This window comes from Scatophagus argus, chromosome 11 (assembly GCF_020382885.2).
Source record: "Scatophagus argus isolate fScaArg1 chromosome 11, fScaArg1.pri, whole genome shotgun sequence".
In the NCBI taxonomy this organism is placed as follows: Eukaryota; Metazoa; Chordata; class Actinopteri; family Scatophagidae; genus Scatophagus; species Scatophagus argus.
This window is the reverse complement of record NC_058503.1, coordinates 23844013-23871859: the sequence shown is the minus strand read 5'-3', so window position 1 is coordinate 23871859 and position 27847 is coordinate 23844013. Positions and strand designations below refer to the sequence as shown.

At 48.5% G+C, this 27847-nt stretch overlaps 3 protein-coding genes across 4 annotated transcripts; 1 reads left to right on the top strand and 2 right to left on the bottom strand.

The window, feature by feature from the left end:
• Positions 1–75: 75 nt before the first annotated feature.
• LOC124066834 (kinesin heavy chain-like) lies at positions 76–20891 on the top strand. The gene is made up of 26 exons (XM_046403619.1): positions 76–393; positions 2335–2422; positions 2678–2751; positions 2962–3066; positions 3629–3677; positions 3766–3821; positions 3932–4019; positions 4110–4234; positions 4502–4606; positions 4951–5099; positions 5242–5390; positions 5518–5690; positions 5774–5842; positions 5926–6132; positions 6239–6385; positions 6471–6659; positions 7160–7277; positions 7419–7495; positions 7986–8095; positions 8283–8384; positions 8676–8736; positions 8821–8892; positions 9533–9637; positions 11027–11243; positions 11505–11681; positions 20755–20891. Exons 1-25 carry the CDS (start codon positions 259–261, stop codon positions 11672–11674), a joined length of 2940 nt encoding a protein of 979 aa, XP_046259575.1. The 5' UTR covers positions 76–258; the 3' UTR covers positions 11675–11681; positions 20755–20891.
• On the bottom strand, positions 13373–20559 carry arhgap15 (Rho GTPase activating protein 15). Its single transcript, XM_046403657.1, has 13 exons — positions 20232–20559; positions 18185–18359; positions 18021–18110; positions 17591–17728; positions 17378–17467; positions 17127–17225; positions 16806–16941; positions 16346–16480; positions 15997–16095; positions 15625–15702; positions 14989–15123; positions 14651–14756; positions 13373–14416 (listed from the first exon to the last, which is right to left on the bottom strand). Exons 1-13 carry the CDS (start codon positions 20318–20320, stop codon positions 14236–14238), a joined length of 1551 nt encoding a protein of 516 aa, XP_046259613.1. The 5' UTR covers positions 20321–20559; the 3' UTR covers positions 13373–14235.
• On the bottom strand, positions 20679–25973 carry esd (esterase D/formylglutathione hydrolase). Of its 2 annotated transcripts, none has more exons than XM_046403699.1 (9): positions 25821–25973; positions 24908–24982; positions 24716–24804; positions 24184–24282; positions 23446–23570; positions 23251–23370; positions 22663–22761; positions 22171–22338; positions 20679–20917 (listed from the first exon to the last, which is right to left on the bottom strand). In XM_046403699.1, exons 2-9 carry the CDS (start codon positions 24973–24975, stop codon positions 20837–20839), a joined length of 849 nt encoding a protein of 282 aa, XP_046259655.1. In that variant the 5' UTR covers positions 24976–24982; positions 25821–25973; the 3' UTR covers positions 20679–20836. The 2 variants fall into 2 exon arrangements, with proteins under 2 accessions (XP_046259655.1, XP_046259657.1); XM_046403701.1 differs by having other exon boundaries at positions 24908–24985; positions 25821–25962.
• Positions 25974–27847: the final 1874 nt, after the last annotated feature.

Genomic DNA, 27847 nt, shown 5'->3' with positions numbered 1-27847 from the left:
CGCCTCAGTTGACAGGACGAGACTCCATGTCCCAGAGTTCCGTGCGGTGGTCCAGGCTGGAGCTGCGGGAGGAGCGGGAGGAGCTGCGGGAGGTGGGGGCGTTCAGCCAGCAGCAGCAGCAGCAGCCTGATGGAGCGACGCTGACCGGACTCTGACGGATCCGTCTCACGTTTCCTGTCCAGAGGCTGACTGTGTCTCCGGGTGCGTCCGTGCTGGTTTGTCTGCAGTGTCGTCGGTGCTGAGCGGACGGCGTCGGTGATGGTGGACGCGGCGGAGTGCGGGGTGTGCGGGGTGAAGGTGATGTGCCGCTTCAGGCCCCTGAACGACGCGGAGCGGAGCCGCGGAGACAAATTCATCCCCAAATTCAGCGGAGACGACACGGTGGTGGTGGCGGTGAGTTCATCCCGGCAGTCCGTCAGTGTGAAGGCGGTCAGCACGGTGTTTGTGTTCCCGGCGCACCCTGCGCCTGTCTGTCTGCCCGTGTGTCTGTCTGTCTGTCTGTCTGCAACAATAGAAACACCGGAAACTGATCGTCTTTATCTCACCTGTCAATCATGAGCAGCTCACAGAAATCAAACGCATCACCTGTGGACCTCCCACTTCAACCTGACTGCAGTTTCTGTCACGTTCCCGACAGAAAATGACAGTGTCACAGCGGGCAGCTGTCTGCCCTGAGTCCTGACTGCAGGCTTTCCCTCCAGGTTTCAGTGGCTGCAGAATCCTGGGGTCAGAATGATGTCATCGCGTCCCGGCGGCGCTCGGTCGTATGCCTGTGTGATGGGTCTTATCTCTCAACATTCTCAACATGACCTGTTGTCCCAGTGATTGTGCTGGTATTAACTCGAGTGTTGAGTTTGGACCATCTTTCCCCATGATTGTTCCTGAGTTCGCCACACGGTGGCGCCCCGGGGCCGTGGGGTTCGAGGAGACCAGAAACAGACGCAGCGAGTGGACGGTGCGTCACGGCTACAGGAAGGTTAGAAGACTTTAACAACACGCAGTGAGATGTTATGTGGCCGCATTGGCTGGTTCCTCCGGGAACACGTGTTGAGAGTGTTTAGTCGGTGCGCCCCCTTGTGGTCTGGACAGAACTGCACTGGAGGACGCGGACTCCTTCAGTTTGGCCTGAAACGTGACCGACGTCTCCGTCCTGATGGATTTGTCCCAGTTTTCTCCTCGCCGGTTTCCAGCTCAGATGTTATGATGCGGATTTCTGATCGGTATAACGAGGAGACATCAGTCCGTCCCTTCGTCTCTTTAACGAGACTCGTCTCCAGGTTTCCACTTTAAAAAGATGCATCATGTTTGTGAAAGTCGTCATGAGAAAAGAACCGAACGCAAACTGATCATCTTTCAGCACTTCCTGTCTGAGCTCCTGATCGCCACGTGAAGTAAAGTTTAGATTTTAAGTATCTGCTGGCAGCCACACACCCGATCTGGACACGTAGAAGAATGTACCTGTACCTGTACCTGTACCTGTACCTGTACCTGTACCTGTGTGTGTTGTTTATGTCTGAAGGGAACTTTGACAGACAGAAAGAAAACGAACGACAGGTTTGAGCTCCTGACTGAGGTCTCATGGGAAATGTTCTGTCTCCATGACGACGGAGGCTGGAAGCCGCTGCGGCTCATGTGACTGACAGCATCAGTGTTAATGGACGGTTCCTGGGCGGGATGCTGTGTGTGTGTGTGTGTGTGTGTGCGTGTGCGCATCGCTGAGCAGTAATCATCTTCCCGTCTTCTGATTCGTTCAGTCTGCTCCCAGTGGGATGCAGTTTCCATGACGACGGGCGTCTTATTGAGTGACTGACCTGAGATCAGAGGAAGCAGATGGACGTTTGTGTGTCTGAACCTCTTTGTGTTTTGACTCTGAAGCTATCAGTGATTTTCCTTATTGATCGGTCAGTTTGTCACATTCCTGACTAATCAATACACAACAGCCAATCAGAACAGAGAAGCTCCTAACGACTGACTTCAGTGATGTTTAAACACACTGCAGTGTTCAGTAACACCTGACACTCAGACGTTTCAGCCTGAACAGACCGGCTGATCCCTGACCTGCTCGGCGTCTGAGTCCGACTTCTGCTTCCTGATCGATCAGTAACGACGCCAGGATCAATCATGAATCAGTAATCAGCGGTTTAACAGTGAGACCAGTGTGTGGATCAAACTGTCCTCAGATCAGATTGGTGTGTGTCTCATCAGTGTAACGAAGCAGACACACCTGTGGACACGTACAGGTGTGCCAGCGTCTGCGCGGCCTCCCACAGGATGGACCTGCAGCAGGTTATTGCGCTCAGCTTTTATTTTGACGGCTTGTTTCCTGTGTTTCAGGGGAAGCCCTATGTGTTTGACAGAGTCCTCCCTCCACACACCGAGCAGGTTCAGGTGTACGACACCTGCGCCCGACAGATCGTTAAAGGTCAGTTCACCTGAGGAGCAGCCCCTCATACAACCTGCTGCATGTTCACACAAACCCGTAATGCACGTCTGTTTACCCAAAGCACTTCCTGTTTACCCAAAACACTTCCTGTTTACCTCAAAATGCTTTCTGTTTATTTATTGTGTTTATTGGTGTTCCATCGTGTTCATCAGAAGCTACTGATCGTGACTGGTTTGTGTGTGCGTGTGTGTGTGTGTGTGTGCGCGTGTGTGTGTGTGTGTGTGTGTGTTCCAGATGTGCTCGGAGGTTACAACGGGACCATCTTTGCTTACGGTCAGACGTCATCAGGAAAGACGCACACGATGGAGGTCAGTCTGACTTGCTGCCGTGTTTCATGTTTGTCTGACATGTTGTGCTGTGAGACGTGTTACTGTGCAGTACTGACGCAGTACTGACGCAGTACTGACACGTGTGCAGTGTGTGGTTTTCACATGAATCAGCCGTCAGCTAAACACCTCAGCTTCTCGCCGACTGAAGTTGTTGTCCTCTTAACGTCTCTGGGTTTGAATTCCCTCCAGGGGAACCTGCACGACCCTCACCTGATGGGGATCATCCCTCGCATCGCCAGAGACATCTTCGACCACATCTACTCCATGGACGAGAACCTGGAGTTTCACATCAAGGTGATGATGTCAGACTCACCCCGATGACATCATCAGTCAGACGAAACCATGAAAGCCCAGAGCTGAAATACTTGTTTTATTTATAGTTCTGTTTCTTACTTTAAACTTTGTTAGTTTGTCCTTTGGTGCTCCGGCAGTCACTCGTGTGATCAATACAGAAAGATGAACATAAAGCTAAATAACTTCCATTACAGAAACAGAAACAGTAAAACAGCTTCACAATCTAAATATGAGAGGATTAGTTTTTATGATGAAAAGCCTTTTTGGACCTCAGGGACTCCGTAGATTCATCCGTGTTGTGTCGTCTGATCTGATCTGATCTGAGGTCAGCAGCCTGCAGAGCCTCTGATGTTCTGTGAGCATCGGAGAGCAGTGAGGCGTTCACTGACCCACCTGCTCTCCATATGCTCCCTGTTCACAAACAGGATGGGCGTTTGTGTTTGTGCTCACTCATGTGAACGTGTGAAAAGCTTTAAAATGATGACAGAATCTGCCGTGAAGGCTGATTTCTTCACACTTGGTGAAAATACTGCAGTCGTGTACTAACGTCCTCTCTCTGCAGGTTTCTTACTTTGAAATCTACCTGGACAAAATCAGAGACCTGCTCGACGGTGAAGATGATACTTACCATATTTAACACTCAGATTAAACATGTCTTCGTGTCTTTGTGTCTTTTTGACAATGTCTCTCACGTTTCAGTGTCCAAGACAAACCTGGCTGTTCACGAGGACAAAAACCGGGTTCCCTTCGTCAAGGTATCCACCCTGCTTTCACATTCGACACACAAAGAACAAATAGATGAGCTGCAGTATCAGTACTGCAGTATTATTGGTACTGCAGTAACATGAGGCATGTTTCCTGTCAGGGCTGCACGGAGCGTTTTGTTTCCAGTCCTGACGAGGTGATGGACGTCATCGACGAGGGGAAAGCAAACAGACACGTCGCCGTCACCAGTCAGTGTCTAACTGTACTCGTGCTACTGTAATACCACCAGTACTACTGTGATACTCCTACCACGACTGTTTGTGTGTGTTCCCCTGCAGACATGAACGAGCACAGCTCCCGCAGTCACAGCATTTTTCTGATCAACATCAAGCAGGAGAACGTGGAGACGGAGACGAAGCTGTCGGGGAAGCTTTACCTGGTCGACCTGGCAGGCAGCGAGAAGGTCACGCCGCTCCCTCACACTCACTTAGCCCTCCGTCACCTCAGGGGCTCCGTCACCAACAGCTTTAACCGCGTTTCCCTTTCACATTGATGTAGTCTTTCCAGAATAAGAGACATTTTCCTGTCAGGAGTCTGAAACTCAGCGAAACAGACTCTAAGCTAACCTTCAGCAGAAAATACGTCAGCTGTTCATTTCATCCCAGTGATTTTACAAACATGGTGATGAAGATGTTGATGATGATGATGATGATTTGCTGTTTTTGTTCAGGTGAGCAAAACGGGAGCAGAAGGCGCCGTGTTAGACGAAGCGAAGAACATCAACAAGTCTCTGTCCGCCCTGGGAAACGTCATCGCTGCTCTGAGCGAAGGAACGGTCAGTCTGCTAACCTCTGCCAGTGTAGCATCAGCTAACATCTGCTAACATAGCATCAGCTAAAGTCTGCTAATATGGCATCAGCTAACATCTGCTAACATAGCATCAGCTAAAGTCTGCTAACATAGCATCAGCTAACATCTACTAATGTGGCATCAGCTAACATCTACTAATGTGGCATCAGCCAACATCTGCTAACATAGCATCAGCTAACGTCTGCTAATGTGGCATCAGCTAACGTCTGCAAACGTATTATCAGTCTAATGTGAAGCTGAAACTTTCACACAGAGAATTCAAACTTCACAATTAGAGTGGTGAACTTCTCATTTGTTGTCCGCCCGTAGAAAACCCACGTCCCGTACAGGGACAGCAAGATGACTCGAATCCTGCAGGACTCTCTGGGAGGAAACTGTCGGACCACCATCATCATCTGCTGCTCTCCGTCTGTGTACAATGAGGCTGAAACCAAGTCCACCCTCATGTTCGGACAGAGGTACTCGCAGGTCCACATCCGAGTAGTCCAGTCCGGGACCGGGAACCAGATCGGATAAGCAGTCACCCTGCGGGGCGAAATGTCCACTCTTACATTTTGACAGGCAGCGTTTGTGACTTCCTGTGTTGTTTTTGTGTCTCAGAGCTAAAACCATAAAGAACACAGTGTCTGTGAACCTGGAGCTGACGGCTGAGGAGTGGAAGAAGAAGTACGAGAAGGAGAAAGAGAAGAACCGGAACCTGAACATCGTGATCCAGAAACTGGAGAGCGAGCTGAAACGCTGGAGGAAAGGTAGGCCGTAAAACACTCGTCTTACAGAGTCGTCCACCGTCAGTGGAGCAGCTGAGCTTCTGCTTCCAGAGGGAATCAAAGGCAGTCAAAGCTCTGCTTCAAGCTGAGCCTCTCTGAACTTGTGCAGGTGAGTCCGTACCTGTGGAGGAGCAGCTGAGCAGCAGAAGCAAGAAAAGCAGCAGCAGTGAGGCGACGGCGGTGATTGACTGTTTGGCTCCGCCCTCCGTCCCTCTGACCGACGAAGAGAAGACGCAGTACGAGACGCTCATCACCAGCCTGTACCAGCAGCTGGACGACAAGGTGAGTCTCACCTGCCGCGGTTCAGCGCACTTTGTTCCCTTTGAGTCTGTGGGATGTTAAAAATGTGCTGACTCATGTTTCAGGATGATGAGATCAACCTGCACAGTCAGACAGCCGAGAAGCTTAAACAGCAGCTGATCGACCAGGACGAGGTGAGTCTCACCTGTATATCTCCACCTCCTCTGGACTGTCTGTCCTAACCAGCTGATGTAACCTCCACCTGCTCCACCTCCAGCTGTTGGTGTCCAGCCGCCATGACTACGAGCGTCTACAGGAGGAGCTGTCGCGGCTGCAGAGAGACAGCGACTCGGCCAAAGAGGAGGTGAAGGAGGTGCTGCAGGCGCTGGAGGAGCTCGCCCTCAACTACGACCACAAGAGCCAAGAGGTGGAGAACAAGAACCACTGCAACGAACAGCTGAACGAGGAGCTCGCGCACAAAACTGTGAGTCCACATGAAGAAACAGGGATCAGGAGGGGGTAGGTTAGGATGGTGTGATGGCAGGATCCTCTCTGTGCCTGACCTGAGATCAGATCCTCTCTGCTTCCAGGCCAGTCTGGAGGCGGTTCAGAGGGAGTTTTCCACCCTGCAGGAGATCAGCTCGCATCATAAGAAGAGATCGGCTGAGATCCTCAATCTGCTCATCAGAGACCTCAGTGAGATCGGCAGCGTCCTCGGCACCACCGACCTCAAAGCCGTAAGACAGAAACCAAAGTCCAAAGGAGTCCAAAATGAAGGAAGCTCTCGCAGCTCATTGACTGTGTCTGTCTCTGTCTGCTCAGATGACGGAGACGAGCGGCGTGATGGAGGAGGAGTTCACCACAGCCCGTCTCTACGTCAGTAAGATGAAGTCGGAGGTGAAGTCCCTGGTGAACCGCAGCAGACAGCTGGAGGTCAACCTGACGGAGAACATGAGCAGGATGGAGGCCACCGACAAGGAGCTGAACACCTGTCAGCTCCTCGTCTCACAGGTAACACACAGCAGAGCCCAAACAGAGATCGACCACACTGAGAGAGGAGCAGCTCGAAACACCAGGAAACCTTCCTGATGCCTTTGAACTGTGACGAAGGTCAGAAGGACTCGCTGTCCTTTCAAGTGTTTGTACTCGTAAACCTTGACGCGATGCCGTCCGCTGACGTACACGTTCTGTCCGCACTCTTCGTGACGAAGATCAGGGAATTTAATGAATTCATAGTGCAAAGACATTTTCAGAGTTTCATCACTGACTGAAGGCCTCTTAAAGGCATGAAACCAGATTTATCTCTAAATAATAAGGAATACAGTGACAAAAGTGTAGTTTTATTTTTAATAGAAGTTGCAGTAGTGCTGTCAGTTTTCTTACTATATTCCCAGTTTTCTGACTGTCCTCTGTGTTTAGTAGTACAGTAGTACAGCAGTATAGTAGTACAGTAGTACAGCAGTATAGTAGTACAGTAATACTAAATAACCATCCTGTGCTTGTTGTTGCAGCTCCAGGCGAAGATTGTGTCTCTGACAGACGACCTGCTGAAGGTGGAGCAGAAGAAGAGGGAGTTGGAGGAGAGTCAGGATGCTCTGATGGAGGAGGTCGCCAAACTCCAAGCTCAAGGTGGGACAGCATCACCATGGTTACAGGAAACACTGCTTTGTGATTGGCTGGCAGCCATCTGTTAACATCCAACACAGTTCAACAGACTGGAGACATAAACTGTGTGTGTGTGTGTGTGTGTGTGTGTGCGTGTGTGCGCAGGTCAGATGCATGAGTTGAACGTGATGGACAAAGAGAAAGAACACATGAGCCGACTGAAGGATGCCGTTGAGATGAAGGTAAAAATCTAAGTGATCACATGACTGATCAGGTGATCGATCACATGATCCAGGACCTCTGCAGCTCTCTGTATGATAAAACAACAATAACAATAAAAACCAACGTGTTAAATCTGGTGTTCCTCAGGGCTCGAGTTTAGGACCTCTTTGTTCCTAATTACACTGAATGTAGCCCTCAGTTTGCACATGAATGTGGAATATGTAAATGTGTTAAAGGTTTCAGATTATGTCCGAGTCGCTCAAAAATTTGGTAAAAATGTACAAAATAAAAGCTTCCTACAAGAACCATCCCTGTTTGTAGGATCTGAAGTCAGAGATCTTGTCTTGTTCTTTTTCCTCTGGTTGCTTTGGAGTTTCATGACCTTTACTGCACTGCAGATGTTCCTCTGTCATTCAAAAAGAAGTCAAATTTAAATATTTCTAATCATTTCAAAGCAACAATCTCTCTGACAAACCTCAGACGTGACGTGTTCCTGTTTGTGTTCTGTAGAGAACTCTGGAGGAACAGATGGAGAACCACAGAGAGGTTCATCAGAAACAGCTGAGTCGCCTCCGAGACGAGATCGAACAGAAGCAGAGGAACGTAGACCAGCTCAAAGAGTACGTCATTGACTATCGATTAGAACTGTAATCGTTCGCAGCTGCCGATCATCAGTGTGAGAGCTCATTTGATTTGCTCTTCGTCTTTTGACGTTTCAGTGGTTTGATTCGAGTTTCAGTGAACTCAAACTGAAGACCTGCCGGTTCAGTTTTTCCCTGTGAGGTTGCAGCTGTGCTCTTGTTTCAGTGTGAATCAGGCTCTGCAGCTGGAGAACAGGAAGCTGCAGTCCGACTTCGACAAGCTGAGAGCCGAAGATCAGAACAAAGACCGGAAACTCCAGAAACTGCAGTAAGTTTGTCCCTCCGTGCTCTCTGTAGACTGAACAGTCAGTGTGGTTTTTTTCACGTGTCCTCGTGGTTGAGGTGTGAAAGTTGTCTGATTTCTGTCATTTGTTGGACGTTTGACCGAAGCTCTCTGGCTGATGGTTGTCTCGTCACAGCGTTCTCTTCTTCTTCTGCAGTGGTTTAATGAGTGGAGGGTTAGCTCCACCTGCCGGGTGGATGGAAACAGGTTTGAGCTGCGACTCGTTCAGCTCAGACACTTCAGTGTTTCATTGAACTCAGACTCTGTGTGCTTTAGGTTCCTGAATGAGAAGAGAGAACAAGCCAAAGAGGACCTGAAGGGCCTGGAGGAGACTGTGGTACGTGGACTTTTACTTTGACAATCACATATCTTCCTGTGCAGCTGTGACAGATGAGCTGTGTCTTCGTGTTTCACCCAACAGACCAAAGAGCTTCAGACGCTGAACAGCCTCCGTAAAGTCTTCCTCCAGGACATCGGAGCTCGAGTCAAGAATGTGAGGACGTGTTGTGATCGGCTGTTTGCAGTTTGAATTTATCGTCCTGTCTGAGTTTAACTGAACATCCAGAGTCTGTTTTAATCAAACAGCACAGAATTCCTGAAAGTTAACAAAGACTGACAGCAGGCCTCGTGATCAGAGACTGAGACACGTTGGTCAGCAGCATTGAGAGTCCAGCACAGAGCAGGAAAACCCCGAGCCGTTCGGGTCTGTTTAGTCTTGGAAACATTAGTTAGTTTTAGTCAACATGAAGGTGAGCGTTTTGATCAAACTTCAGAAAACTGCTACGGCTACTACTGCTACAGATTCATCTGGATGGCTCTTTGAATATTGGCCTCAACATGGCTGCCAGGGATGAAGTTCTTGCAGAGGAGGTCTGGTCTGATTATTATTACATCTGATTTATTTTGAACTAACGTGATTGAAACTGAGACCGTGGATGAAAGAAGCTCACTTTATGTTTACTGTTGTGCTGGAAAACGCTGTGAGTTCTAATGAGCAGACAGCGAACTGAAGATGGTTTGATATGATTAAAGTAAGGTGAAGTGACTCAGGTGCAGCCAGGTAAAGCCTCGTCCTGTTTCTGTGCTGAGTGATGACCCTGAGGTCTCTGTGCTTCTTCTTCTTCTTCTAACAGAGCTCAGAGAACGACTGCGACGAGGCCGGCGGCAGTCTGGCCCAGAGACAGAGGATCATCTTCTTAGAAAACAACCTGGAGCAGCTCAGCAAGGTCCACAAACAGGTGAGTGATGACACGGCAGGGAAACATTCGCACCTGATCGCTGAGACGTTGCCATGGAGACGGAGCCAGTCAGAACTCCAGACGTCTCATCTGATGTGAATTTAAGCTGCCCATTTCTCAACATGCTGGTCTTAAGCCTCAGTGTGTCGTCAGCCGAATTGGCTAACAGGTCAGTGATTGGATCGTAGTTGATTTCTCTTGTTGAGTTTTTATGTCCTTTCACCTTCTAACAGCCGTTAAGCTAACGTCAGCTCCAAGAGTTGGTCCAGCAACCCTGTGATGGTTTCAAAATTTACTACATTTTTTATTATGCAGTTCAGGTGTGGACGCAGGTCTCAGGCCCAAAGTGCTGTAAACAACAAACTTTATTTAGCAGCTTTACAACATGACTTGCACCAAATTCTTCACATAAAAAAGAACAAACATAAAAACGATGGAAAATGAATGCTAACTTGATAATAATTAAAAAAGATAAGTGACAATAGAATACAGAGAAACAAAGATGGAAAATAAATAACATGTTAAAAGCAGTACAGCAGAGCAGCAGTGGGAGGCGCTAGTGAGATTCAGTCCTGCAGCCTGAAATCCTGGTTACCTAAATCCAAAATGAAATGAAATGATTTCAGCTTTCTTTTAAAAATCTTTAGCACGTTATCGTCCCTGATCTGGACAGGAAGTGTGTTCCATTGCTAACTGACAAAAGCTCCGTCTCTGCTTTTCTGTAAGCTGCAGAGTTCAGCAGAGTTAGCGTCGTGGCTCGCTCCTCACCCGCTAACGGCTTTGTAAATGAGAGGGAGGACCTGAAATTGACTCCGGATGTACAGTTCACACCATACACTTCATACGGTTAGCATAAACAAGTAACGTAAAACGGCAATCAAGGCTGAATCGAATCTGTCAGCCCCACTGTCAGAATATCGATCAAGCTGTTTGACTCAGTTTTGGACTCGTATCGGTTTTAGGTTTGCATTGCGATCTTCAGGTAAAGTTCAGGTAAAGATCGCTGTAACGGCTTTCCTATAAGCCGCTTGCTGTTGCTGGGCCGGCGTATAATCGACGTGCGCCACTGGTTTTCCTTTACGTATCAGACACAAGATGACCACAAACGATTTCCGTGATTTTCTGGTTCTTTTATTTACAACAACAACATTCGGATTGACACATATCACATATTTTCCTCTTTTACCGCCGTGACCACGGTCCAAAAACTTTACGCTCCCCATGACAACAACACCTCCAGCCCCTCACAACCTTCCGGTTTATAAGCACTTCCTCTGCCCTTGTTCAAAACGTGGATTACAGCTCAGTCATTATCACAGGAACACAAAAAGAGAAAACAGGCTCTTACAATCACAAAGTTCAGTAGATTTAAGCCTTTGTGTTCTCCAGCTGGTGCGGGACAACGCTGACCTTCGCTGTGAGCTGCCCAAGCTGGAGAAGCGTCTGCGGGCCACAGCAGAACGAGTGAAGGCCCTCGAAGCTGCCCTGAGAGCCGCTAAGGAGTCAGCCCTGAGGGACCGGAAGCGCTACCAACAGGAGGTGGACCGCATTAAAGAGGCTGTCCGGTCCAAGAACGTCTCCAGGAGAGGACACTCTGCTCAGATAGGTGAGGAAAAGTCCCGCAATGACAAACTAAACATACTGGCAAGTCAGATCTTCTTGCCGGCACTAGGATTTGTTCAGAGAGGGCACTACAGGAAGGTCAGGGTTTGTTCTCCGGAGCAGGATCAAAGAAGGACCATTCAGGACAATCTGCTGATAAGATTTCAGTGAGGGTCTTCTCCTGATGGTGGTGCTAGGTGAAGTTCAGTTCACCAGATGAGACTGAAGTCAAAAGCTGACTTATGTGTCACATGTCTCTGTGTAGCCAAGCCAATCAGAGCCGGACATCAGCACCATCAGTATCCGTCCTCCTGTCCAACTGTCAGGCCAACCATCCGAGGAGGTGGAGCGACATCCAGTCCCCGCCATCACTCCCCTCGGCAGCAACCACAACAGCCACAGCAGCAACAACCCCACCAGAGCCACAGCAAGTAAACTAAAGGTGAGTAGTGACCACAGCAACCACGTCTTCAAGCACATCAGCAAGCACCTCGTCATCAACCTCGCCATCAACCTCGCCATCAACCACCTCATCAACCACCTCATCAACCACATCATCCATGGCATCACCAATCACAGCAACACAACAACACAACATCCACCCCAGCAACCACAACCATGTCATCAACCACATTATCAACCACTTCATCAAGCACATCATCTAACGCATTAACTGTATTATCAACACAACATCCATCCCAGCAACCACAACCACCTTGTCAACCACATCTCCAACTAGGACAGACACCACAGCAACACGACAACCATGTTGCAGGGTACCAGTTTTTTGGGTGCACATGGTGTTGAAATCCTGACACAATCAGTTTTGCTAACGTTCGTCTGTGTAAATAAAGGTTTATCACTTCCTGTCTTCACAGGTAGCACACGATTCTGGATCTGGATTCTGGTTTCCTATTCTGTGGATCTTTGGATTTCTGAACTGTCCTGCTCTCACCACTCTGCCTTTACTGGAACTCGTCGTTTCTACTTTCCACCTTAACAACCATTCCACCTTAACAGCCAACAAGTGCTTTCTTTCTTCCTCAAAGTCTGTCCGATGATCTGCCTGTCTTCTTTTTCAGACAAAAAGATAAATTCAGTCAGAGTTCAGTGAGTTAAGCGAGTCTCAGAGTGACTAAAACAAGTTCACGTAGACTTAAATGTAGACTGATGTTGTGCTGATATGTTGAATCTTGTGTTGTTGCGGAAAACCAAAAGGTTCCAAAATTAAGGAAAAGTTAGTTAAATGAGTTCAAACAAGTAGTGAGAAGAACTGCAGGGAAAGCAAAATGATGAGACACTGAGTCGACCTTTGGGTTTAGCTTTTACATTAAAAGTCATCAGCGGGGCCTTATCTCGTAATTTTTACTGACAGTATCTTTGTCTCTGATCAGGTTGGAATCAAAGTTTAGTGCTCATGTATATACGACAAACAGTATTGTAATATTTCCTCCACTGTTTGGGTAGAAGCTCCTCTGAACGACTGAGACGGTTAGTCCATCCAAGTTGAACTTTTATTAAAAAGTTCTGAGTTCTTTGTGCTAAGTTTATAAGAAGAAATGTGATAGTGACATATTACAAATACTGTGAATCTTTCTTTAATTTACAGTTAAACCTCAAATATTCACTTCATTAAAAATTGCGAGTGACATGTTTTTCCTTAGAAATGTACTGAAATATTATCATTAATATTATCGTAGTTCTAATACAAATACTAGTTTTTCCCCACACAGTAGCTCACACGGTATCTATGAATAAATGTGAGATAAAATACTAAATTAAAAGCATCCGTTGCAATCAGTGAAATAATAAATAATTTGGTCTTACTGAAGGTACTAAATTGTTTAAGGAATATAATGAAGTGTTTTGAGAGTTTTCATTCTCCCGGACTGAATGTTTCAGATGACGCTGATCGGGATGTATTTCAGAGGTTTTTTTCCTCTGTGGCGACAGTATTTCTGTGTAGTATTTCTACTGTGTTCTTCAGTGTTGACCTGCTGTTGTGAGCGTCGTGTCGTCTGAGACCCTGTGAGGCTTTCGGACGTGTTGAACCACAGTGTGTGTCTGTAGTTCGTATTAAACCGTGTGTAGCTGTTGTGCAGTTTGTTGACTGTTGAATGAACAAAACTTAAACCACATTACAAAATATTTCTTTATTGTTGATGCGTGTGAAAGGATCTGACAGTACGCAGTATTTAGCTGCTAAAGCCTGATAACGTGTGGTACAAAACATCAAAAATACGGCCTGACATAAACACATCACAGCCTGACAAAATGTCTGTTAAATGTTAACATGCGAGAGCATCACCTCCATCATCGTATTCAAGTAATGTGACAATTATTTTCGTGCTTAATCTTTTGTGAAAAAAATTTAACAAAAATGCCTGGAGCAGTAAATCCTTAAACGTGAGGATTTGCTGCCTCAGTCATTTTTACTTTAGAAACAAATTGATTATCAGACTAATTGATTGTCTTAAATGTTGCAACAAATTTGATTTGAACAAAGAGTCTTCTGTGCTCGCATAGAAAAACTTCTGGGTTTGTAATTCATGGAATTTGGAAATGACACACTTTAAACCCATCTTTAAGTTCAATTTTACAGAGAAACTCAGTTTCTTTCAGCCATCCTAACCAAACCGAGTTGCAGTCCTGGGATCTTCTGCCATTAGGGGGCGCCACTAATGTGTGAAAAGTTTGTATCTCGTAATCGGACACAGAGGGTCAGGTTTGAATCTGCAGGTGAGCCCCGAGGACCTCGAGACGTGTCGTCGTCCAGGAGAAACGAGGGCTGAAGTGCTCATAACGTGCCAGACTCCGATCACTTATTTAAAACAAGGATTTTCTCAAAACTGGTTCTGCTCAGAAAGCTTTGGTTTATTTTTGACAGTCCAGCCAAAACCAGACGCTGTTCCTGATCTCAAACACATCTGAAGGACTTTGGTCTTTTTAACTCAGGGGTAAATGTGATTCCATCAGACAGTCCCATCCAGGACACTTTACTTCCTGTCCAGGTTGAAGATTTGCCGGCTCTCAATGAGGATGAACTCCACAATCTGGTTCTGGTAGACCATGTTGACCATGTTTCCTGCGTCCAGCTCGGGCCACATCAGCGTGGGGCCGAACACGATGCCGATGCCCTGAGTGGACATCAGATTCTTCCTGGAGAAGGCCAGGACTCTGTAAAGGAGCAGAGGACAAGGGCTGAATGGACACATGGGGACACACAGTTTAGAAGATCCAGCTGCTCTGAGGAGACCAGCATCAGTCTGACGTCTGTACCCCTCATGACTCAAGACCTGAACCCCTCAGAGCTCTGATGTTTTGTTCAGCTTAAAGCAGTTCATTCGTCAGTGATATTTTCCTGACAGTCAAACGTACGGTCAGTCATGGCTCAGGTGTGTGGAGGCTCACCTGAGCAGGTGGCTGAAGAGCTGCTTCATGGTGTCCTGGTTGGGTTTGGGCAGCTCCTGGACCAGTTTCTTCACTGCCTGAACTTTCTGTTTGGATTCTTTGATCTCTGATCACAGACACAACAGCAGCAGGACATTCATAATCATATGCAATTTAACCTGCGTATCGCACAGTGTGTACTTTGTGTGTAGTACAGTGTGTACTGTGTGTGTTACACAGTGTGTACTTTGTGTGTAGTACAGTGTGTACTGTGTGTGTTACACAGTGTGTACTTTGTGTGTAGTACAGCGTGTACTTTGTGTGTAGTATGGATTTGTATTCTGTGAGGGTTGACTCACTGATGGCCTCCACAAAGGGCTGGAAGAAGCTGAAGGGGAACAGCGGCTCGGGCAGCTCACGGAAAAACATTTTGAGGGCTCCGGTGACAACGTGGATGTCCTCCCACTGACTGTGGTCCAGGTCCAGGTCCTCCTCTGGGGGGGCAGACACGGGGTCAGTTCACAATGTTGTAGTCAATACAGACATTAACTGTGATGGATTCCAAAGCTTCAAATCTGGATGTTGCTGCAGAGAAGCTACAGATTGTACAACGTGGAGGCTTCAAGCACACGTTCAACCCGGCAGCACAGGGTTACCCTAACCCTCCGAGGTGGACCCCCGAGATTAGAGTCACCACGTCAGTATGTGACCATGTGAAATCTGGTCACGATGGACAGGAACATTATGACGTCACAGCGAAGCTGACCTTTCACTTTTTGGTTTCATAGTTTTATCTCATCCTGAGTTTATGCTAAAAACAAGACCTTTGACCTTCAAATTCTAATCTGTTCGTCTTCTGAGTCTTAGTGGATGTTTGGGCCAAATCTCCTGAAATTCCCTCCTGGTGATCCTGAGGAACCGTCCGATGGACCACCTGGGAACATAATCCAGTTAATCTGCAGGAGCAGATCAAACAGAAGAAGAGTTGAACCGACCTTGATCGACGATGAAGCGAAGTTTCTGGATTGTGGCCAGGTTTCCACTGACTCTGTAGATCCCGTCAACCTCCAGACCTGAAAACAAATATGAAACATAGGCTGACTTCAGACCAGAGCAGAAGTCATCCAGTCAGCGCTGGCCTCAGACCAAACACCACCAGTCGGTTTGATTCAGTCAGGTCAGTTTAACCATCAGAGCCTCCAGTGACTGGTGAGTTCAGGTACTCAGGTACAGGTTGGCCTTGGCTCAATGAGGACAGGATGTGCGTCTTCACTCAAAAATCCAAATGGTGTCAGACGTGAGTCAACATGGAAACAAACAGGAAAGAGACGGAAGACGAAGCCCACAGACCCTGTCAATGAACGCACCTCGCTTTTCAACAGCGTCCAGACAGATCCTAACAAACTTGGGCACCGTGGTTCCTTCACGCTCGCAGAGAGTCGCCAGATGGCAGCCGAAAACTCGATCTGAGGTGGACAGAGTGAGATCAATGTTGGAGCAGGTTTAATCATTAAGATACACATTTCATTTGCAATATCTGCTCTGTGATGTCGAGTTTTACGGCCCAATCACCCCTCCAAAGGTCACCGTCACAGAAACGGCATCCTGTTAGCTTCGGGTTAAAGGTTAACAAATTCAGTGCCACCATAATGAACAACGTGACGGCGTGGAAGAGGAGTTGACAGCATTAAAACAGGTTCAGGCTTTGGTGTGTACCTTTGATGAGGCCTTTCTCCTGCAGAGTCTTCATGGACGGACGTCTGGTGATGAACTTCTTCAGTCTGTTCTTCACTCCGTTCTTGTCGGCGCTGTCGGAGGTGCTGTGTTTCAGCTTGGAGCTGCCAAACATGTCTGCAGGAAAAGGCCGACGTTAAACGTGAGCTTCTGTCTGCAGACTCGAGATAATCCAGATGTACTGACACGACTTAAACGAAAAACCAACAATCGATAGGACTGATCGAGCAGCGGCTGAAAAACATTTCTGTAGCAGCAGGTTGACAGCGTCAGACCGACAGAAGCTCTGCGGTTTCCTCCACAGGCTGAGCCCTGAAGGCCACACTGTGGCTGCATGGAGAACTCATGGCCACTGTGACAGTTTTCAGTTTTTCACTCAAAAGAAGCGAACTGGTCGCGCTTGCTGAGTCACAAGGCGAGAGGAAACGGCTCGGCTACTCACTGATGGAGCGTCTGTTGACTTGGCTGCGCTGCTTGGTGATCGGGGAGGCGGAGACATATCCAGGTAGGGAGCTGTGCCTGGGCAGGTACTCTGTGCTGTTTGACCGCCGCAGAGGAAGTCCTCCGTCTGCTTTGGTCTGGACAGAAGAAGAATCACAGCCAGTGACAGGAAGCCATTCATTTCAGTTCATCTAAAGAAGAGCCTCATTTTCACTGTGTCTCTTTAATGTCCACTGAACAAAAGACATTTCAAGTTAGGACTGTGAGATCCATTTGTGCCCAAAACAACATGGACTCTGATGAAAGGGAAGTGAGGTCTTACTGAAGAGTCGATGGTCTTCCTGATGCTGTCGTACCACTTACTGGCGGTGGAGTAGCTGTCGGTCTGAAGCAGGTACTCACTTCCTGTGCTCGTTGTGACCTGAACAGAAGGAAACAAAGGTTCATAAAAACATATTTCACAAGTTTCATCAGTGAAGAGCAGAAGTCTGAAGTGTTCGTCGGTCTTCTGCTCGGTCCTGGTTCCAACAGGGACAGACGCAGCACGTGCGTCACATCAGTGACGTTTGTTACCCGGAAGACGTTTTTCCTGCTCGACTTCTCCGTCGTCCACTCGATCACAGCCCCACACAGCTGAACCACATCCGTCTTACTTCCTGGTTTCTGAACGTGGACACGACGTCACACAGAACCCAAAAAGATGAACCATCAAAAGTTAGAAATTTGATATTTTTAATGGCACAGAAAAATAAATCCCAGCTCCTCGTTTCTGAGGTGTTCTCATACCTGACTTGATCCTTGTTGCATCTCCTTGTAAAACAGCAGCTGGTCTGAGGTCAGCACGCTCCACATCTGAGTCCAGTTCTTCCTCTGCTTCTTGCCGCCCTCTGAGATTTTAGCCACATTCAGGTGTTCGCCTTTCAGCTGAAATCAGACGATTTAAAGGTTCAGCTTTGAAATGGTTTGAAATGTCGTTGATGTCCTCTGCAGCTGGACTCTTTCGGTCCTTGTCAGATTAGAATAATAAAGTGAAATAAGCTGGAGGGAGGAGTGAGCTGGGTGAGGCGGAGGAGACTTTGTGAGGAAGTTCAGTTTGCTGTGTTCGTTCTGTTTGTGAACACGATCTGGACTGCAGCAGACAGAGTGTCTCTGAACTGGTTTTGGGACTGAGTTTTGGATTTGAGATTTTCAGTGAGATGTTGAGTCTTGTTCTCACCAACGGTTCAGCTGCTGCTCCTCCTCCTCCTCCTCCTCCTGCGATGATGAAGACGTCGTGCTGAGACTGATTTCTGCGATGTCGAGAGATCTGAGAGCAGAAGGAGGCGAATGAGAAAGCGAGCGGCGGCCACTGAAGGATGGGGGGTCTGAGTGTCTTCTTACTGGTTTCTGAGGGAGGTCGGACTCCTGCAGCACCATGGACTTGGACTGGCTCAGCCGGTCTGCGGGGCTCTGCGAGGCCTTAATGCGGAGCTGCACGCCTCCCTGCGCCGCCGAGCTGCGCTGTGGCGACGGGACGGGCGGCGGCTGCTTTGCTGCACTCTGCAGGCTCGTGATTCTGCGTGTTCACAAACACTCGAGTCGTTTGGCTGAAGGAAAAGTCAGCTGATGAACCGACATCAGCTGACAGATCGGCTGATTGATCTGTCATTTTGTCATGTTAACAGGATTGTTTGTGAAAAGTGGGATGACTCAGCAACAACAAACTTTGACACAGCAAAAATCTACAACAAAAATATATATTTATACTGCATGTGTGTACTGTTCATATCTGTACGTGTATACCGTAAAGATGTCAGTACTACTACTGTACACGTACTGCATTTTCATGGCGAGTGCACCTGCACAGACGCGAACAAACATCCTTCTCTTTCCTGTCAGCGCGTACTTCAGCTGCTCTCAGTACACACTGCTGCATGCAGTAAACTGAAGTACTCCTTGTCATCATGTTGCGCTTGATTATGTACACGAGACACGATAAACGTGCAGGACTCGAATGCTTCACAACAGGTCTGCAGGTCCGTGTGCTCAGCAGGACATGTTGGTATTTTTGGCAGACTGCAGTCGACTTCCTGTTGACGTCAGTGCAGCCGGTAAACCCCGTCATTAGTTATTAGTCGTTATGGCTGGCAGGAGCCGACATCAGAGCTGCGTTAAAGGCCGATCACTTTGTGAAAAGGTTCCTGTTTGTGTTGAAATGATGTGTGGACGCAGAGAAACCGTTTCGACTGTTTCTGGTTGGGTTCCTGTTTGCAGCTCTGATTGCTTCACTACGTTACACAACATCAGTCAAAAACTCAAAATACAAGCTGAACAGATTCTGTTTGAGCCTGTTCCACATTCAGTCCTGCAGACAGACAGACAGAGAGACAGACAGGCATCGTGTTCACTCAGAGAACTGGGTGGTGGAGGAGGCTGCAGCAGTGATGGAGCTTCAAGTCTCACACATAAGAAACAAACACATGATTTACCTGAACCTGCACCTGCAGTCAGACATGATCCCACAGACGCTCTGCCCCAGCAGACATCTGACTGAACTTAGGACCAGTTAAACCAAAAGCCTCAACAGAAGGGTTCTGAACCCGGATCTGGTCTGAACAAAGCAGGTGTGATCGTCAATCTGATAAACCTCGGACTGCTAAGGCCTCCTGACAGTCTGAACACGATGGATCTGGACTGAACTGCTGACAAAATTTACTCTGTAGGATTTGTGTACGTGTATGCAGTATTTTACCAATACAACACAAAGTATTTCTTAACTGTAACCAAAGTGCTTTTGCTGTCTAAAGGGAACCACAAACGGGATCCGAGCCCTGGATTCAGCCGTGATGGTTGTGGACTTTGTATTGACCTCCACCGTCTCTAAAAGTGCCTGAGAAGCGAGCTGCAGACACCGACTGTCCTATTGAACTGTTGCTGCGCCGCTGAGACGAGCCGGAGGCTGACGTTCAGACACCGAAGAGGCAAACGAAAGCAGCAGAGATGAAGTCTGAAGGTTCTCGGTTCTGTCGGTCTGAGCCGGGAGATAAAACCTGCTGTCGAACCCTGCTGAGCTAATGCAGTCAGAGCTACGACTTCCGGGACAGGAAAGAAACTGAAAGCACACGGAAGCCTGGACCTCCAGTCGTGCATGACCTCCTGTTTTCACCTGCTCACACCCACAGAAGTGTTGAGTCTGTACCGGAGGCTGTAACCTCTTTGACTCATCCGTCTTAAAATCCACCAAACCGTCAGCTTATTTAAGGCTGTCGACCACGAGAACTTCAACCTGCTTCCATCCACCAGGCAGCAGCGAGCTGAGGCCCCCAGAGGATCTGATCTGAGCAGACCAGAGCTGCAGGCTGTGACGGTGGAGGAAACCTGCAAAGGAATCAGCACTACAAAACCCTCACGTCAGAGACCAGGACGAGATCTTTTAAGGTGTTCTTACCGTGTACCCGCCATCTCTGAGTGCCGCTGATCACTGGGGGAAGAGATGCAGCGAGCTGAGGCCTGGCTGTTACAGGAAGTATGATTCATCACATGGTTCCCTCAAACCAGCCGTCTCTCAAAGTGCTGCAACCTCCCCACTTCCTGAAACACGTCGATTCTCCCTCTCACGAGAGCAGACAGCGTCAGCCGGGGCACAAGCGTCTAAATCTGGAACCCACAGACAGCCGAGCTTCCTCCACCTCTGAGCTCAGGCCCTCTGAGACGCAGCATGAAGCACCAAACTGGTTGCAGCTGCACAGTGAAGCTTTAGCTAACAGTGAACGAACACACTGAGGGATGTGGTGAATCGTCACAGGTCAGAGTGTGTGTGTGTGTGTGTGTGTGTGGTTTAAAGGCTTCACAAGCTCCACTGTGTGCGTGACTTCAATAAGAACAAACAGCAAAATGAACAAGTGGGGATTTTATTGTGAAAAGCTGTGACATTAAACCAACACTTTCTGTGAACTTTGTCTGTCTGCCAGAGCCTTTAGGTGAGGGCTGCTCGCCGGAGGCTTCAGACGGGCCGACTCGTGGCCGACTCCACGGGCGACTCCACCGGCTCACTCAGGCGTTCAGGAACTTGGCGTGGTGTTCGATGTGATCGTGCATGAAGGAGGAGATGAAGTAGTAGCTGTGGTTGTAGCCCTGCAGGAGGAGACGCAGCATGAAGCACAACACCATCTGAACCACAGGTCAACCGGCAGATCATCAGCAGGTCTGCTGGTCAACCTTTATCCTGCTCATCAAAGCGTCTAAAACCTGACGTTATGTCGTATCTAGCCCTGGCCAAGAGGTTGGTTTCTTCTTTTTCACTTTATTATTATTTTTTTATATACTTTATTAATCCCAAGATGGGAAATGACTTCTCTGATTGAAACACACACACACACGCAACATGCAGTGAAACAGTGGGCAGCATCAAACGCCCGGGGAGCATATTGGGGGGTTAAGTGCCTTGCTCAAGGGCACATCAGCCGGCTAAGGAGGGTGGGGACATTATCACTCCACCAATTTTTCCTGCCCGTCCGGTGGGGGAATCGAACCGGCAACCTCCTGATCACAAGCCGCTTCTCCAACCTCTAGGCCACGGCTGCCCCCCGGCTTGTGATCAGAGGTTCGATTCCCCCACCGCGCGGGCAGGAAAAATTTGGGTGTGGTGGAGTGATTAATGTGAAAAAACGCCCCCCCCCCCCCTTCATTAGCTGACTGATGTGCCCTTGAGCAAGGCACTTAACCCCCCAATATGCTCCCCGGGCGCTTGATGCTGCCCACTGCTCCTGTGTGTGTTTCACTGCATGTAATTTGCCGGGTGTTGCATGTGTGTGTTCAACTAAGGATGGGTCGAATGCAGAAGATGAATTCAGTGTGTGTGTGTAAAAATATATATACTGTCAATAAAGTGATTCTTAATTAATTACATATTTTGTTGAGTTCCAAATGTTTCTAACAAAGTTCAGACCAGAGAGATCTATCAAGCTGACAGAGTGTTTCATTTCCTGTCCCTGCAGCTTCCTGCTCGGAGAATGAAGAAGGAAGTCGTGACAAACTTAACCTCGACTGGCAACGTTTCTGTCTGAGTCACATCAGACGTTCATGACAACAACAACAACTCCCATGATGCCGCACTGCTGCACTACCTCATCAAACTGCTGAACTTCTCCTACTGCCACAAAACCAACCACACGACTTCTTTGAGTAGACAAACCGCACGGAGTTTAAGACTTCGCTTCAGCGGCCCCGAGTCGACATGTTTGTTCACGTGCAGCTCTTTCTCCTTCTCGTTACAGAAGTTTGTGGGAGCGGATTGTGAGCCTGACGGAGGTTTCGTCAGCACCTCTGGACTGACGTCATCACATATGAAAGCACTCGCTGTGGTCTGACGGAGAACAGGGACTGACCGGCTGCAGCCTGAAGACCACGGGGATGTTCTTCTTGGAGCAGACGACCAGCAGGTTGTCGGGCAGCAGCTGGCCGGCCGACAGGAACGTGTCGTCGCGGCCCTGATCGATGAGGATGTCGAGCTGAGGACCGGAGTACGACGCCGCTAATACGGTGGCGTCGTACGCCTGCGAGGACGACAGGAGAAGTTAGATCGTTAAATCAGCAGTGGATGTTAGTAATTATCAATAGTCCTGCTTTGATTTTGAAATCGTTTGCTCATTTTGATCAATTTCTGATTCAGAATTGAAATCAGGACACGATGCATTTCAGAAAGTCTGTCACAACCAATCAGAATCACTTTAGTCCTGACTGTAACATGACCGGACAGAAAAGTAATAGATCACTAACATGTACACAGGAAGTTCATGTCAGCATCCTTCAGAATAAAACATCAGACTCCCAGTTCCTCTCTCTGGGATGAGGTCCAGTTGGTGTGATTCAGTTCTCACCTCCCATGTGGACCTGTCGGGGCCCAGGTATCCTGAGAAGGCCTTCTGTCCCCAGGGACACTGCATGGGGTTACAGATGGGAGCGAACGCCGACACAGCCTGCAGGAGACACACAAGGACACTTCAGGACACGTCTTGAATTTAAATAAATATATATATAATCAATAAAGTATCTATCTGTCTATCTAGTCTCCAGACTCTGCTGGGAGACAGTGAACCCGTCGGCTGGTGTGACAGGCAGCTGACCCCATCAGGACCCTTCGACTCTGGACTGAGCTGCCCGGGGAGATCAGGCTCGCAGAATCACCTCCGTCCTTCAAACCAGTTTTTATACAACTGCTTCCATGTGATGCCGTTTTTACTCGTTTTCTTGTGTTTACTATGTTGACATTTTGTGTTTTGTACTTTTGTTTTGACTTTTTGTCTTCACTGATCTGTTTCTGTCTGTCCAAGCACTTTGTTATCGCTGCTGTATAAATAAAGTTATTTTCCTGAGTGACTAAAGTTTCCTGGTTGTGACAACAGCTCACACTGAGCCGCGTTTTACACCTTGATGTTGTTTGTGAGAGTTGAAATGTGCTGCAGTACCTTGTATTTCCCAGGGTTCTTCAGGGCACAGATGAGCGCCCCGTGGCCGCCCATCGAGTGGCCGCTGATGGACGTCCTGTCTGGGTCGGTGGGGAAGTTGGCGTTGATCAGTTTGGGGAGCTGAGAAAAAGAGAGCGACCACGTTAAGTTCAGTTCAGCTGATGGTCAAACTGACAAATCCTAAATGGAACGCACCTCGTCGGTCACGTAGGAGTACATGCGGTAGTTGGTCTTCCAGGGGTCCTGCGTGGAGTCAACATAGAAACCAGCTCCAGTACCGAAGTCCCAGTTCTCATCCTCACCCTCGATGTTACACCCACCTGATACGGGATCAGAAAGAAGTACTGATTGAGTCGACCAATCAGAGGTCTGACCTGATCTGTTGACCAATCAGGGGCCTGACCTGACCTGTCGACCAATCAGAGGTCTGACCTGATCTGTTAACCAATCAGGGGCCTGACCTGATCTGTTAACCAATCAGGGGCCTGACCTGATCTGTTGACCAATCAGGGGCCTGACCTGATCTGTTGACCAATCAGGGGCCTGACCTGACCTGTCAACCGATCAGAGGGCTGACCTGAAGAGTCGACCAATCAGAGGCCTGACCTGACCTGTCGACCGATCAGAGGGCTGACCTGATCTGTCGACCAATCAGGGGCCTGACCTGACCTGTCGACCGATCAGAGGGCTGACCTGTCCTGTTGACAGAAGTTGTGTCCCTCAGGTGTCGTCATCTGAAGGCTATGGGTGTGAAAGTGAAACGGCGCTGTTGGTGTGCGGCTAGCTGAGCTGACCAGACCTCTGGAGCTGCTAAAGGCTACATTAGCTGCTACTAGCACAACACACCTGAATCTCTGGCATCAGACATCAGGAGATGTGTACAAGCTTCTTGTGTGTCTGCGTGTGTGTGTGTGTGTGTGTGCGTGGTCTTACGTGGGCTGGTGTCCGGAGCGACGATGATGATGCCGTGCTCTGCAGCAGGAAGCTGACTGCCAGCTTTAGTGATGAAGTTCTGCTCCGTACATGTCAGGCCTGCAGACAAACAGAATGAAACATCGAGCTGAAGATCAGCGAAATGGAGGAAAGACAACAACATCTGACTTCAGCACCATTTTCACCAGACGGGTCAGTCGGTTTGGACTGTCAGTGTATCTTCATCCACATATCAGTGAGCCACACTGCTGTTCCTTCATCTCCATCAACACACACCATCCTGCTGTCACTCACTACAGGACCAAATGTGGATTCATCCGCAGCTGAAAATAGACCCCAACAAACGCCTTGCTTCCTGCCGTCTGCCTACAGAGAGCAGCTGTTTAAACATGAAGGACTTTGGCAGTTTTCAGTCAGAACTGAGAGACAAACTAACATCTGTTTTTCATGTGAGTCTTAAAGTAAAAAGACAGAATAAAAGTGTCTTTAAGATGGAGCCCGTGGGCTCAAAGACTTCAGGCTGAGAACTCACCGGAGAGCCAGTACATGACGGGACATTTGCCGGTCTCAGCCTTGGGAGGAAGGTAGACGGCAAACTTCATCTTACACTTGAGCTCAGTGCTGCAGGAGGAAACACACACACACATCCTCACATTCACGGCTTCACGGGTGTCGAGGACATTTGAGCATTTTAGTCCACTTGAAGGTTCAGCTGAGATCTCACCTGTCGTGTTCGAAAACCTTCTGGTAGCCACCAGCGCACTTGTCAGAGGACACCTGTGTGAGAGCCATCGCTGATCTGCTGAAAGACAGCCTGGTATCTCTATTATGTTGACTTCAAGGTTTTCTATCTGTGTGACACCTGTTGAGCCAGCGTCTCACTGGCTTCAGGTAGGTTATCTGTATTTACTCCATGTTCTGGGTGAATACTGGGTTCTAGTCCTGCAGTGTCTCATCCCCACCACAGGGCGGCGACTGTAACACACAGACTGCAGGCAGCCAGCACTGCCTCTCTGAACTCCGCAGGTCAACACTGAGTTTGCTGAATCAAAGTGGTTATAAATACGAGCCCTCATCTCAGGACAAACTCATCACATGTCAGTCAGTCAGCTTCCCGACAGCGTGCAGCTCCAATCAGCTGCTCACTTTTAGCCCAAAAGTCATTAAACTCTCCCGTTTCTGAGCTGTTGTTCATTCCGCAAACATGCAATATACGACATTAATCACTTTAAATGAGGCTGCTTCCAGGGTTGACTCTTGTCCCACTTTCCCGTTTAAGTCACAGCTGCAGATAACCACAGTGAACCACATTAAAACGACTTTAAATTCAAAGAGTGTTTTGCAATATGCATCAGCCATTAGCCGAATGACCCAAAACATTTTACAGATTCAAAAACACTGGAGCTACGTACGCTTTAACTGCTCTGTCCGCAGTTAACAAGCAAAGCATTTTTAAAACGGGAAGATTCTGAGCGGAGTTTGGTTTTATATTGAGCGGCGTGCAGAAGTTAGCATGTAAAGTTAGCTCGTTTAAAATATTTTGGCTGTTATTTACGAGATTCTGCTTGAAGTTAAATCACTTTATGACCTGTGGAGAAACTGATGACTGAATTAAACTCATAATTCTCGGGACATACCTCAGCAAAACAAAACGTTTTGTTGAAATTTATGTTCCACTGGCTTGCTAACTCCTCCGCCGGTGAGTCCAGACAGTTCAGAGTCCAAAGACGTCCAGCGTGGTGACGTCAGGGATACGCCCCCTGTACGCGTTTCATCTGGAACGCAGGGCGCGTGTTCAGACGCTAGATGGCGGTGTTTTATCAGGAAAATACAGCGTACATCTGGTTTTCGGAAAGCATTGATCAATTTCTCAGTCACTTTAACAGTCTGGAGCACACACACATTCACTCATCCTGCTGCAGGTTTGACGTTTTCACAGAATAACATCACGACCGGAGGATTATTTCACTCGCCCAGAACCGTAAAGCTGCTAATAAACAGGAGCTGAAGCTGAATCTAACACAGACGGGACGGACAGACAGACGGGGACAGACGGGGACAGACACGGCAGCCCCGCAGAGACCGAGAGGCGCAGCTTTGAACACCTGTAATCGGCCTGGTCGTGCACGTTGTCTGTCCCCAGACACAGAAACCGTCAAAAGATGAGACGACAGCGTGGATGTGGACTCATTAAAACACAGTCGGTACCCCGAGACTCGTGTCCTGTCTGTCTCTGCAGCTGCTTCCTGAATTAGACCGTTTCGAATCAGCCTCCTCCGCCGCCCCCTCATGATGCAGATTAAATTCCCTCCACATCCTCAGAGACTCTGCCTGCTCTCGTTATGTTCCCGCCTGCAGCCACGCAGACTGCAGCCGCGTCGGCCTGACCTCCCGCCTGCAGGCCCAACACTGACACGAGCCGGACCAACACGTCAGAGCGGTTCGGTCCAAGTCCAGACAATCCGAGGACGGAGTCTTCATATCAGGATGAAGAAGATGGAATATCAGTTGTCTCTCACCGCTCACACATCGAGGAGCTGCTGATGAGGAGGACGAACCCGAAACTCCTCCAACACCGACGACCTGCTGACGTCTGCACCGCCACGCAGCACCGACAACCCCGCCCTTAACGTCCTGATGACCGAGCGTGGACAGAGCTGCTGCCGCCAGCAGACACACACACTGACACACACTCTGACACACACTCTGACACACACACTCTGACACAAACTGACACACACTGACACACACACTGACACACACACTCTGACACAAACTGACACACACTGACACACACTCTGACACACACACTGACACACACACTCTCACACACTCTGACACACACTCTGACACACACACTCTGACACAAACTGACACACACACTCTGACACAAACTGACACACACTCTCACACACACTCTCACACACACACTGACACACTCTCTCACACACTCTCTCACACACACACTGACACACTCTCTCACACACTCTCTCACACACACACTGACACACACTCTGACACACTCTCTCACACACTCTGACACACTCTCTCACACACACACTGACACACTCTCTCACACACACTCTGACACACACACTGACACACACTCTGACACACACACTCTGACACAAACTGACACACACTGACACACACACACTCTGACACACACACTGACACACACTCTGACACACACACTGACACACACACTGACACACACTCTGACACACACACTCTGACACAAACTGACACACTCTCTCACACACACACTGACACACACTCTGACACACACACTCTCACACACACTGACACACACTCTCACACACACACTCTGACACACACACTGACACACTCTCTCACACACTCTCTCACACACACACTGACACACTCTGACACACACTCTGACACACACACACTGACACACACTCTGACACACACACTCTCACACCGGAGCGGGTCGTGTATCATAACGTCACGTGTGTGCGTGTGTACTTTCCTGATATCGACCAACGCTACAGGAAGCCAGTCGGATGGTAAGCGTGAGCGCGTCTGGTGGAATGGGCCCAGACAGACGTGAGTCACATGACCTCCTTTGTGTGTTAGCACAAAGTGCAGGTGAGGCTGATGTGAGTGTAATCATCTCGGCAGGTTTTCACCCAAAGCGTTG

Bases quoted from the DNA above. Each gene is read 5' to 3' on its own strand.
- esd (XM_046403699.1), bottom strand. From the start codon at position 24,975: ATGGCTCTCACACAGGTGTCCTCTGACAAGTGCGCTGGTGGCTACCAG. The intron at 22,339-22,662 runs GTGAGAACTGAA...TCGTCCTCGCAG, and splicing joins CCGACAGGTCCACATGGGAG to GCGTACGACGCCACCGTATT. The intron at 20,918-22,170 runs GTCAGTCCCTGT...CTCCTCCTGCAG, and splicing joins TGGTCTTCAGGCTGCAGCCG to GGCTACAACCACAGCTACTA.
- arhgap15 (XM_046403657.1), bottom strand. From the start codon at position 20,320: ATGAATCATACTTCCTGTAACAGCCAGGCCTCAGCTCGCTGCATCTCT. The intron at 16,481-16,805 runs GTGAGTAGCCGA...CTTTTCCTGCAG, and splicing joins AGTCAACAGACGCTCCATCA to ACATGTTTGGCAGCTCCAAG. The intron at 15,703-15,996 runs GTGCGTTCATTG...ATTTGTTTTCAG, and splicing joins GGACGCTGTTGAAAAGCGAG to GTCTGGAGGTTGACGGGATC.
- LOC124066834 (XM_046403619.1), top strand. From the start codon at position 259: ATGGTGGACGCGGCGGAGTGCGGGGTGTGCGGGGTGAAGGTGATGTGC. The intron at 3,678-3,765 runs GTGAAGATGATA...CTCACGTTTCAG, and splicing joins AATCAGAGACCTGCTCGACG to TGTCCAAGACAAACCTGGCT. The intron at 6,660-7,159 runs GTAACACACAGC...TTGTTGTTGCAG, and splicing joins GTCAGCTCCTCGTCTCACAG to CTCCAGGCGAAGATTGTGTC.